At 40.2% G+C, this 12,765-nt stretch overlaps 1 protein-coding gene across 21 annotated transcripts in view; it reads left to right on the forward strand.

Moving 5' to 3' along the window:
* The window catches only part of ESRRG (estrogen related receptor gamma), a 478,583-nt gene that overhangs the window by 321,749 nt on the left and 144,069 nt on the right, over positions 1 to 12,765 (forward strand). For 19 of the 21 annotated variants that reach the window (XM_081854814.1, XM_081854810.1, XM_081854803.1 and 16 more), the window contains one exon: positions 7,323 to 7,738. In XM_081854814.1, coding sequence (XP_081710940.1) covers positions 7,323 to 7,738 — 416 coding nt within the window. Of the gene's footprint in view, positions 1 to 4,885; positions 4,981 to 7,322; positions 7,739 to 12,765 lie in introns of all 21 variants that reach the window. The other 2 variants (XM_081854806.1, XM_081854808.1) reach the window with 1 other exon arrangement.

The raw sequence follows: 12,765 nt of genomic DNA on the forward strand, positions 1-12,765 counted from the left end.
TATATTTTCTTTACCTTTGAATTTTTTAAAAAAAACAATAACACATGTCATATCTACATGTGTAGGGCATACTGAAAAGTGACTTAATTTTAGTGTCTCTCACTCACATACCTGTCAAGGGCATAAGGCCATGTACCGTAATCTTGTTTTGTTTTGTTTTGTTTTGGGTGGTAGAAGAACATTTACCTTCCGCTGCCTGCCAGTGCTGCTAATGTTGACCCCACAAGCAAAAATCTAGCAGCATGTCATGGCCTTTAAAGATCCATCAGCTTTGTCTACTGCAGAAACAGTGCATGTCTAAAGACACATTTAATTAAAGCTGCATTAGTGCATATATACAGACTTGTTAAAACACTTAGTTTGTCTCAATAATATTGATTAAATAGCAGTAGTTTGTTTAATCCAAGTGTATTTTTTCAATTATTACATTACTTAAAAGTCATCAGGGTAATGGTGATTTCTAGTGAAATATCATGTTAGTTATAGAGTAATGCCATAAGAATTGATTTGGACTTGGCAGGAAAGAAAGGCACATACATTTTCTCTGTCATATAATGCCAGAACCCGATTTAGATGATTAGGACAAGAGGTTTCTGTGTAGCCTTAATTCATATAAAATGTGTGTGTTTTATAGACTTACAGGTTGCTCTCTACTACCTAAATAGCCATTATATCAATGAACACCTCAGCCAGTTAATTATGCAAAACATCCTGTATATAATTACATGGTATTATTATGCATTTAATAGTTTTATTGATTTGCCACTTGCCTACATATAGTATTTAGAACTATAAACAAGGGATGCTTACTTTGAATTGGAATAGACCCAAGGAAATTAACGCAAGATAAATTATGCTGGTTTGCATTTACTGCTTCTGATTTAATCCTTGTGTGTTGTAATATAGCCACAATTCCTAGTTTGCAGAATCATGTGATGTCACCAGGACCATTTTATTTCTTTTCCCATTTTTGAGAGATTGATTCGTCAATGCTTTTTTAAGATGGTCCTTGTGTGCACACTATTACCTTGGGTTTTTTATTTATTTGGGGAGCAATTTGCTTGGAAGTGCTCCCACATTAAGTTAGTGCACTATATTTAATAGAAGAAGAAGAAGGAGAGAACAGGGTCAAGAGGATAGGTTTTCAAACATTTTCTTCACTGTGTGTCCTTTTTCTGTGACACATCCCCCCCCCCCTTGCCAGTTATCTGCAGCATGGCTATTATTGTGAAGGGATATCTCTTTCTTTACCACTTCTTCCTTCACCGTAGTTGGTGACAAGGGATGTTGTAGGCTCTCCCTCCAAGAACAAAAGCAACATAAATTTTCAAGACGATGGAAGTAAATTTTACAGACAAAATAAGAAAAAAGCCTATTTTTAGTTGCAAATTGCTTCTTATTAATCTCTGTGCAGATGTTATTTAAAGTAATGAAATACGCTTTTGACTGTCATTTATATAGGCCAGAATTACTTCTGATTATTTTACTATTAATGGTCTCTTCCATTAGGTTAACCAGGCACACCTCAAGATATTTCTTATTAAAAGGGAAAAATATCCTTTTCTATTCCTTTTCCAACCAAGCCAGTGCACCTTAATGCAATGATGATATGTTAGACGCAGCAGTTGTCAAAGCATCGTATTACAGTGATGCCATAATGACACCCTGTCTCTGTAAAGTAGTCATGTTTTCTCAAATCACACGTTGCACCGTTGATTTCTGACATGACACTTCATTCAGTCGCTTTCCTTTTCTTCGGCGTTGCCATTCTCTGACAATAGCAGCTGGTGCCCATTTTCCTGCTAAGTGATTCACATTTTGCCACTTTGCTAGAGTGCAATTAGCTGAGGCAGAAAAAAGTGCTCATTGTAAAATAGCTCAGCTGAGATTGTAACTCAACTCAGTAACGAGAGCTTGTGCAAGAGAGTCTTGAGGTGACTTGGGTGTCGGAGAAGGGGGAGCAATGTGTTTGGGTTTCCTTCCACACAAATATTTATTCTCATTTATAGTCAGAAAAAGAATATACAAATGATTTCTGGTTTTTGCTGGTTTTGCTAAAGCACTGATTGTGCTTTTAGGGTCGTAAAATCTTTTGAAACAGAGGCCACAGGTATATGTGAGGAAACTAATGGTTTTGTTATTAAAGGCCAGATTTCAAAAGAAAAGGAGCTGGATTTGAGTTCTGCCTTCCTTGTCAAACTTTAAATTGGAAGCTCAATAGAAACAGATACCTTCTTTGAGGTGAAGAGGCTTCTTTGATTATGAAACATTATAAAACGCTGATATCCACATGCACACCATTCCAAACCTGCTTAGCTGATTTGCTGCTGCTTTGGGGCTGCAGGGGGCGGGAGGAGAGGAAGGGGAAGTCCTGTTGCATGAGTGGAAGTATGTTCTGCTCCTGAAAACACACAACTGAGTATCACCCACTATGTATATCAGGAGGGGGAAACCTATGGGCTTCCGGATGTTGTTGGACTACAACTCCATAATTCTTGACGCTGGCAGTGCTGTCTGCGGCTGATAGGAGATGGAATTCAATATCTGGACGGCCACATCCCTAATATATATTGATCATGCTATAGAAATATAAATAATGGTATTGTTTTGTAATTTACGCCCCATCCTAAAAACACCAACCTAGAAGTTGGATTCATTTTAATTGAATATCGTTTCCATATAAGATTCTAGAGAGAGTAGTCCTTTGAAAATGGAAACATTTTGTCCAGGATTATCGCAAAACTTTGACCCAAATAGCTATAGCACTATAGCTAAAACTCTGGTCCGTTTTCATTGTACTTTCCTGGAAATTGGGTTGTGTTGTTTTTTTTACTAGCCAAATCCTAAATATGTTTTATGGAATTAAGTGATTTCAGTGGAACTTACTGCCACATAATGAGGTCAGAATAAAGCTGTGAGCCAGCATGCTTAATATTCCTAGTATTCCATAAGAACCTGGCTGAAAAAAGGGATTATGCATCTGCTGAGCTCTGTCCTCTTGCATGCGTGTTTAATTAATTTCAAAATTGACTTGCTCAATGGGTTTCTTGGCCCTAGCCTTATAGTGACCAATGGCCATTCATCATAGCTATCAAAGTGAAAAACTAAAATCTTTAGCAGCTTTTATTAAGAAAATTTAGAAATGTGCTGTGGCATGCAATATCAGTATTTTGTTTGTTGTAGGCATTTAAGTAGGGGAGGTTGCTAACTGTCTTGGTATGCAGTTGGAGGCTGTGAACTCCCATTACACAGATAAAAGATCTACTTTACTTCAAATTAACCCTACCCCACATCCCAGTCTATGAGGCTGTGACCAGACACTTTTCTGTAATAAAAAGGATAAGCATTTTTTTTAAAAAAAGAATCTCTAGTATAGAAAGGCATCCCTATATATTTACGTATATATGAAAATTACTCACCTGTATTTCTTGATAGAGAAAAGAGGTGTAATCTCCAATTTGTTTGCTTAACGTGCATATACGTAACACTTCACAAGCTGCTTTTTCATGCATTTGCCCTACAAATGTCCACCATCCTTTCTACAAGATGGGCTCAGCCCTTAGGTACACCTGGAAGAACAATTGGAGTTACCAGCCAATTGAATAAAAACAATAATAAAGAGGAAAATAATCCTACCATGGCTTTAAAATAAATATTGTACACTTAAATATGACACATGTAATTTCTCATTGTAAACGTTAACTACATTTAGATTTTTATTAATCTGCTGTGACCTAAAAAAAAAAAATCTGTATTAACAGCACAATGTGGAATTGGACTTTGAATGCAGATAAAGCCATCATCTTGAGAATAGCTCTTTCTGACAAAAAGGTGTTCTTTTGAAATAAAGTCCTATTCACTACATTCCTCTTAGAGTTAATGTGAATTTTAGTGCCTCTAATTTAAGATTGAAGTGAGGTCTAGAATAAAAATCACCGGCTGACAATTGAATTATAGACAGTTGTGAATATTTCAGGCTTGCATAAAAGAGCTTCAGAAAATCATGCACACAGAGAAAGAGGGAATTAAGGTTGAACTAGTTTTTTGGAATATGGTAATTGTGGCACTAGTACGTCTTCAGTGTAATGAGCTAAGTAGTAATTAGGAAGCCACTGTTTTCCTTTAGAGGTCTTTAAAAAAAATTAAAATCTGCCCAGCAATAGTGGACTCAAGTGATGAGTGCTAACCCTATTGTAGCATAGTTAAAACCTAATTGGGCAACCCTTCTCAATATATGGCAGACGAGGACTGAGCTCACTCAGTGACCATAGCAGGTAGAAAGGAAAAATGGAAAACATCGGGTTGGGAGTGGATTGCCCTACATGAAAGTAGTATGGTGCCAAAATTTTCTTTTTAAAAATGAAAAAACTCCACCAATTGATAAAAATAAATTACATTTTTAAATTATCAAAAGGTAAAGAAATTTTGAGTGAAATTCTCACAGGTGAACTGTATTGATTTGTTGCTGTACTTAATTTGTTTTTAAGATGGTCAAGGGATATTTGTGACCGAGTGCCTCATTACATTCACAAATAATCTTTGGCACTCTGTGCCATGCAGCCTTCCCAGGTGCCCAATCTTCCTGAAAACCTCATCTTGTTCTTGACTTCCCTTTCCAGCAAGAATGGGAAGGTAGGGAGACTGCTTGCTATGTCTCTGAGAACTATTGCTCTCTGCTTTTAAAGAGTGAAGACTTTTAGGTTTTTAAAGAAATCAGTGTGGAAATATTTTTTAAAGGGTAAAAGAAAGGAGTTATCTTAAAAAAACAAAGTCAGCAAATGTATTCCTCTGAGGTACTGAGTAGCCAGTCTCCCCGGCTTCCGATGACTCATTTGATACCCAGGGGAAGACATCATGAGGTAACTCCTTCCATGGGCTTTTTCAGATCAGAAAGTGCAGGCAGCTGGGGAAGCTGCATGGAGAAATGTTTAATGGAAAGAAAAATACATACACAACAATTGGCCACCTCACAACAATAAGGTAAGCTCAACACTGCACTCACTGAAATATGTGTGTACGCATGTGTGCACGCCCTGAAAAAGAGGCAGAAAAATGGAAGCCTTGTCTGCAGGGAAAGACAGCTTTCAGGAAATTGGAATACAGGCTTTGGCACAGTGCTAGCTGGAACCTTGAACAGAAGCACCCATGTTCAACATTGCAACATTTTGTTCCACTTAGTTATTCCAGACATAGATTCTCCTTGCTCCCTGTGTTCTTCCTTATAATAATTAACAATGACAACAAAAAATATCCTTAGTTGCACCATCTACCTTGTTTTGAGTCATGTTTGGTCCTATTCTCCTGGGAACTAAGCCAAGTTTTCATCCATTGACATAATTTGTGTTCCTTTTTCCTTTCTGTGCAGTGGTGGTTGTTGATTATGTGCATGAGTTAATTGATTGGCATGTAACATATTGAAATCAAAAAGTTAATCAGATAAAACCTTTTTAAGTTTGGTAACTACTCAGGAAATATTGTGAAGTCTGTTGTCCCTTGTTTCTAGGGACTCTTTCACACTTAATATCTCTTAGATTTAGGCATCAAATTGATACACTAGTAAGGGAGCGATGACTACACTCAAGCTTTTAACAGTGTGACGCGGCAGCTAAAAAAGCCAATGCAATTCTGGGCTGCATCAATAGGAGTATAGCATCTAGATCAAGGGAACTAATAGTGCCACTGTATTCTGCTGTGGTCAGACCTCACCTGGAGTACTGTGTCCAGTTATGGGCACCACAGTTCAAGAAGGACACTGACAAACTGGAACGTGTCCAGAGGAGGGCAACCAAAATGGTCAAAGGCCTGGAAACGATGCCTTATGAGGAACGGCTAAGGGAGCTGGGCATGTTTAGCCTGGAGAAGAGGATGTTAAGGGGTGATATGATAGCCATGTTCAAATATATAAAAGGATGTCACATAGAGGAGGGAGAAAGGTTGTTTTCTGCTGCTCCAGAGAAGCGGACACGGAGCAATGGTTCCAAACTACAGGAAAGAAGATTCCACCTAAACATTAGGAGGAACTTCCTGACAGTAAGAGCTGTTCGACAGTGGAATTTGCTGCCAAGGAGTGTGGTGGAGTCTCCTTCTTTGGAGGTCTTTAAGCAGAGGCTTGACAACCATAGGTCAGGAGTGCTCTGATGGTGTTTCCTGCTTGGCAGGGGGTTGGACTCGATGGCCCTTGTGGTCTCTTCCAACTCTATGATTCTATGATTCTAAGCTTCTTCTTAATGGGTGAAATGGCATTTAGTGAATTCCTGGAAGAATTTCAAAGAGTCTACTTAACATACTAATTGTCACGGCATCTTTGTCTCTTCAGTTGCAGACAACATAGTATTACATTGTAATTTTGCTGCATACCATACTTGCAAAAAGTGAACAATTTTTACTCCTTTGACAGGGAGACAATCCACAAATGTCTGTTCACTTTTAGGTTCTGTATTTAATATTTTAATAAGTACAACTTCTCCCTATTTCCTCCATTAAAAACAAACATACGATAATAATAATTTATTATTTATTCCCCACCCATCTGGCTGGGTTTCCCCAGCCACTCTAGGCAGCTTCCAACAAAAGATTAAAAATACAAGCAAACCCCACAACCTACTTACCTCATATGAACTTGCAGGTGTATGGGGTGCTTACACAGTTGTTATTGGCTAGTCTTAAGATAATAGGTAAAATGTAATTGCAGCTATAGCTGATGAATCATCCCACTTAGATTTTGTGAAACAGGAGTCAAACCTTAATTATTTGTTGGAAAACTGAGATGACCCATTACTAAGTAGCTGTATGTATAAAATCTTCCTAAAAATTATTTACTCTCTGATTCTTAAGGTTCAATCAATAGCGGATGCAGTTATGGTTTAATGAAACATGCTGACGAACAGTAATTGCTGAGGAAAATATTTGGCTCATCAAATATATATATAAAGTTTTAGCTCCCTTTGTTAGTATGTTATTGCAAGTGATGTGAGTGAGTGGGTGGATGGGGAGGCTAGCTCTAGGAATAGCCTGGTGCTGAATTCATTGTCACCTTTGATGACAGTTTAGAATTTAGAGAGTTGATTTAAGGAAAATTGGCAAGGGGGAAGTAGAGAGCAAAGAATAAACTGGATCCAGTCTCTTTAAAGTTTTTGTTTACTGCCTGTCTAAGGCTTTGATAAAGCTCTGTCATGCCCTTATGCTGATTACCTTCATGTAGAACAAGAGGTATTGACTAATGAATGAATGATGTGCGGTCCTTAGCCCTTGCAGTGCTGCCTTTAAAGAGCATTGTCTTTAATGCACAGAAACTTCTCTCTCTCTCTCTTTTTACAATTCAGGCTTCTCTGCAGAATGTCAAGCAAGGATCGACACATTGATTCTAGCTGTTCGTCATATATCAAGACGGAACCATCGAGCCCCGCCTCCTTGACGGACAGCATCAATCACCACAGCCCTGGTGGCTCCTCTGACGCCAGTGGGAGCTACAGTTCAACCATGAATGGACATCAGAATGGGCTAGATTCGCCACCACTCTATCCTTCTGCCCCAGGTCTTGGGGGTAACGGTCCTGTCAGGAAACGATATGATGACTGCTCCAGTACCATTGCTGAAGATTCACAAACCAAGTGTGAATACATGCTGAACTCAATGCCCAAAAGACTGTGTTTGGTGTGTGGTGATATTGCATCAGGGTACCACTATGGGGTGGCTTCATGTGAGGCCTGCAAGGCTTTCTTCAAGAGGACAATTCAAGGTCAGTGCTTGACTACATTTCTCTGGTCCAAAGAAGCACAACTCCCCCTTCCTGCTCTTTTTTATTCCTGAAGTTGTTTTGTTACATTTTATTGTGTCCACTCATCTTAATACCATGTTCCAGTGGAACCTGGAGGCAACTTTATAGGAGTGAGGACTGCCTGATTTAATTCTCTCTACTTTTCTTTATTTTGACAGTGAAAGGGTAGGCAAAGATATATTGCAATTGCTTCTCCCACCCTCCTGTCTTACCCACCTCCGAAAGTCAAGAAGCTTTTCAGAGCAGCATTCCATGCATTATCTCAGGGATGGGGAACCTGCGGCCCTCGAGATGCTGGTGAAATACAATTGCCATCATCCCCAATCCTTGGCCATGTTGACTGGGATGGAAAGTGGGAGTCCAATAGTATCTGGAAGGTCACACTCAGATTCCCAGTCACTACCTTGTCTTTTGCATTAGAAGCATGCCACACATTTTGAAGCACAAGGTGGTAAAGTTGGAGCTGATATAAGGCACATTCTCCTTTATTGGCTTTGTTTCTATTTGTATTAAAAACTAAACCTAAACCAATATAGTGCTCCTTATCCCCAAAATGGGAGGTGTTGGTTTCCAGAGTTAGAAGCCTTACTGCCAGGGTAATAGCCTGAGTTTGGTCTGTCTGCATCAGTTTTCACCTGTAACAACACCCCTCCCAACACTATTATTTATAGTAGCTACAAGGAAAGATCCCACAGCAGGACTACCTACAAATGCAGGCTTCAGTCCACCTGCACTATTGGCAACAATTAAACCAGTCTCCTCCTTCTGACAACTATTTGCATGGTTATAATTGAAGTGCTTTCCATGTTGCTAGATCAAAAGTTGCCTAGCAACTGGCCAGCCCTCAGCTTAGACAAAACTACTCAGCTGTGTTGGGGCATCTGGCCCAGCTGTCAGGAAACCACTATTCCCATGCCATTGACATTTGGAAGGGGATAGAAAAAACAGCATCACAATGAATTGTAATAGTAACAAAACACGTTTAATCAATTTGCTAAATGGCATGGGTGAAGGAAACGGGGAGCCAGGCATCTGTGTTTGGAGAGGCTGCAGACAAGGGATGAATATTACCTTGAATACCAGGCATGGAAAAGAATGTGGTCATGTGTAGCTGCAGGTTTTGTTTAGAGAAACAACTGAGTGAATAAGGGAAGCAGGAACACTTTCTGCGTAAGTTTGACTTTCTCCACAAGTAAACTTAAACCCATGCCAAACTCTCATGAGAATGCAGGGACTTGCAATTCCCTAGGCCGCACTTCCACATATACCCCCACCCTTTGATGTGCATCTTACTAATATTTGGGTAGGCAACCTTTTTGGCTTTGCAGACCAGATCCCTATTGGATCCTAGCTTTGCCATCTAAATTTGACAGGTGGGTCAGGCTGCCCACCTATCATTCAGCTGACATCACAGTGACATCAAATGACTGGGTACTTTGAAGTCTTGACATTGGGACTTCAAAGCACCACTCAGGTGCTTTGTGCCCTGTGCAATACTTTAAAACCTGAGGCTTTGGCTTTGCTGCTTATCAGCTGGTGGGTAGTAAAACTGAAAGCTGCTTTTTGTAGGCATCAATTGCATGAATGAGTTCCCTGTGGGGCCAGAGGTCTCCAAGCCCTTCTCTAAAGTGCCACAGTAGGGGTTTTGTTGTCATTCCCCTCATTCTGTGAATTATAGTAACAGTTGACTGGACTGGCAAATTTGTGTGTATGTGAGAGAGGGTGAGGATGGGTGGAAGAGATCTTATATAGGAAATAACAATATGAGCCTATGACATCATAGATGTAGCCGGGGAGGTGGAGTTTATTTATCTCTGTTGTCTCAACTGGTGAAGGCATCTTTCAAGCTGAAGACAGTACAATGGCAGTGTTGTACCTAGAGATTGTATAGGTGCTAGATTCTGTCACTGCTGTTCTCATTCAAGGAAGGATTAAGCAGAGGTTAGTTGTTGTCTAGGGCTGACAATAGGCAGAACTTAAGAAGATGCCTTATAAGTCACATCAATAGTCTATCAGCTCTGTGTTTTCTGCACTCCAGTTTCAAATAGAAGTCTTTCATAGCTCTATCTGGCAATATCAGGAGCTGTATTGAACCTGGTACCTTTTTGCATTCAAAGCATAAGCTCTGCGGTAGCCCCTATTGTTATGATGTTTACATCCCGTAGGTATAAGTGATTTAGCTCCTTGCTGCATTCCTAAGTTTGTAAAAGGTTTCCTTAGCTGCTATAAAATTCTATGGCATTATCTGGTATGCTTCTGCACAAAGAACATAGCAAAACTCCATACAGTCAATTCCCCATCTGCTCTAGTAACTATAGAATACAGTGACTTTCACCCTCAAAACCTTAATCACAGTTCCTATCTTCTCTGAGCAAACCATCCAGTCAATTTCCCCACCCATAACTCAGTGCCTGCTTAGGGAAAAGCTCAGTTTGCCTTATATGCCCTCTGGGCACCTCTGCCAGGTGGGATCTCAGCCTAAGTGTGAGTAGCTGATCCATAAGCCAGTGGAGTCCTGCTTCTGGGCTAGGAGGGAGGGAGAGGTGGGCAGCAGTTTACCTGCCCAGCCAAAACCTTTGCCATTCACTTCTGTTTGCATGCTGTAAACTCACATTTTCTCTTTTGCCTTAAAAACTGTACCACACATACATACTTACTCCTTGAAGAAGAAGAATCAATGCTGGTGGTTGGGAAAACTTCACCTATCAACTCTTTTAATCTATTACCACTATTGCTGCTGTTGCCCCAAGAAGGGAGATTTTTTTCCTTTGAGAAAACCCCAACATGCTCTTAAGAGTATGCAGTAGCATTAGACCAGGCATCCCCAAACTTGGCTCTCCAGCTGTTTTGGGACTACAACTCCCATCATCCCTAGCTAACAGGACCAGTGGTCAGGGAATCTGGAAAAACACATTTTGTGAAATTGGCAAGGATTTTATTCTAGGTCTCACAATATTAACTAGTGTGGGAAGTACCCCTAGAAGGTTTGACCCCTGTCAATCAAATGTTAAAGATGATAAGCCAGTGACTGATTCTTGTACAACTCCATTATAAAATATAGAATATTTTCCAAGTAATAGGGGAACTAGAGTTTCACTACAGTGGTGCCCCGCAAGACGAACGCCTCGCAAGACGGAAAACCCGCTAGACGAAAGGGTTTTCCGTTTTGGAGGCGCTTCACAAAACAAATTTCCCTATGGGCTTGCTTCGCAAGACGAAAATGTCTTGCGAGTTCCTGCGGGTTTTTCCCCCTTTCCCCCCTCTTTTCCTAAGCCGCTAAGCCACTTATCAGCTGATCCGCTGATAAGCCGCTTAACAGCTGATCGCTAAAAGCCGCTAAACCGCTAATAGCGCTAATCCGCTAAGCTGTCAATGGGCTTGCTTCGCAAGACGAAAAAACCGCTATACGAAGAGCCTCACGGAACGGATTAATTTCGTCTTGCGAGGCACCACTGTATTTGCTAACAGACCAAGCAACTTTATTTTGTTTTGTTACATCTTTAGTTACAATAATGCTGTGTAGATGCCCCCCTGAATCTAGTGAATGCTAAAGAATTTTATCCATGGACACCAGCAGACTTATAAGTAATATACCCTAACTCAGCAGCACCAAATTAGAAGTGAGTCTATTGTGATAAAACTTGGAAGGTTTTCAAGGTCCACTAGTGAATGCAGCAGTTTATTCCAGAAATAAACTGATAAGTGAACAAATAGTGTTGGCAAATTTCACAAAAATTAATGGACAGACTTAGACTCACTGTTCCTTTCAGTAATCATGGGGTGCGGTGGGTAGTATGTCTGGCCTGTGTTGAAACAGTTGTTACTGGTTGCTTTGTTCTCTCTGGAGTTGAATAGTTAGATCTTCTATGAATGGTGCCATTTTTATCTGTTGCAGAACCAATTTGATCTACAAACCTATGAACACTGTATGATAAATATGATATATCTTCAATTGGGAGGGTAGTAAACAAAGATAGAACTAGTTATGTAAATTCAGATAAGCGTTCCTTTGAAATGAAAACTGTAATGTTTGCTTCCTGGCTCCACACAAATTCAGCACCTTCCAAAGTGTGTATTTACCTAACTCAGAGCTAATGCCATCCTTAGCAAATCCAGACGATCTAAAAATTAACTAATTGACTTGTTTGATCCTATAGGCATTTTTACGTAGCCCTAAGAGAGTGGTTTTTAAATAATAGAGGCCTTGGCTTACCAAATTACATGGACCTTGGCTTCAGTGCAAAGATGGCATACCTGCAGTGAACCTGACACTGTGTCACCTGAATCCATCATTACCTGATTAAATCATTCACCTTCCTTATATAAGTAAAGCCTTTGTATCAGCATTTCCTTCCAAGAATGTTTCAAGCAGGCAATGATGGATCTATTTCACCTGCCTCACGCTATTTCTTGAAATTGATTACCCAACTGAACACTGAAGTAGTTCTACCCAAACTTTTAAGTTTTCAGGACTTCTATAGTGTGGGTGCACAAAACAACCATGGCTTCTGCCTTATTCCACTTATCTGGGAGTAAACCTCATTGAAGTAAGTGGGATTTACTCTTGGGAAGTAAATGCATGGAGAGCATTGTACTGCAAGTCACTCATCTAACTAGATTCAAAGTGTTGCAGATGTGATATGGTTGTGCCTTAGGGCAAAATTACATCAGATCAACAGATAGAGGTAACGGACCCCTGACAGTTAAGTCCAGTCACAAACGACTTAGGGGTTGCTGCACTCATCTCGCTTTACTGGCCGAGGGAGCCAATGTTTGTCCGCAGACAGTTTTTCTGGGTCATGTGGCCAGCATGACTAAGCCGCTTCTGGCGAAACCAGAGCAGTGCACGGAAACGCCGTTTACCTTCCCTCTGGAGCGGTACCTATTTATCTACTTGTACTTTTTAGGGTGCTTTTGAACTGCTAGGTTCGCAGGAGCTGGGACCAACAGATACCTGAATATATTTACCATTTCCTTAAGTTTTTTGG

The sequence above is a fragment of the Podarcis erhardii genome (assembly GCF_964252035.2).
Source record: "Podarcis erhardii genome assembly, chromosome: 3".
Classification (NCBI taxonomy): domain Eukaryota; kingdom Metazoa; phylum Chordata; class Lepidosauria; order Squamata; family Lacertidae; genus Podarcis; species Podarcis erhardii.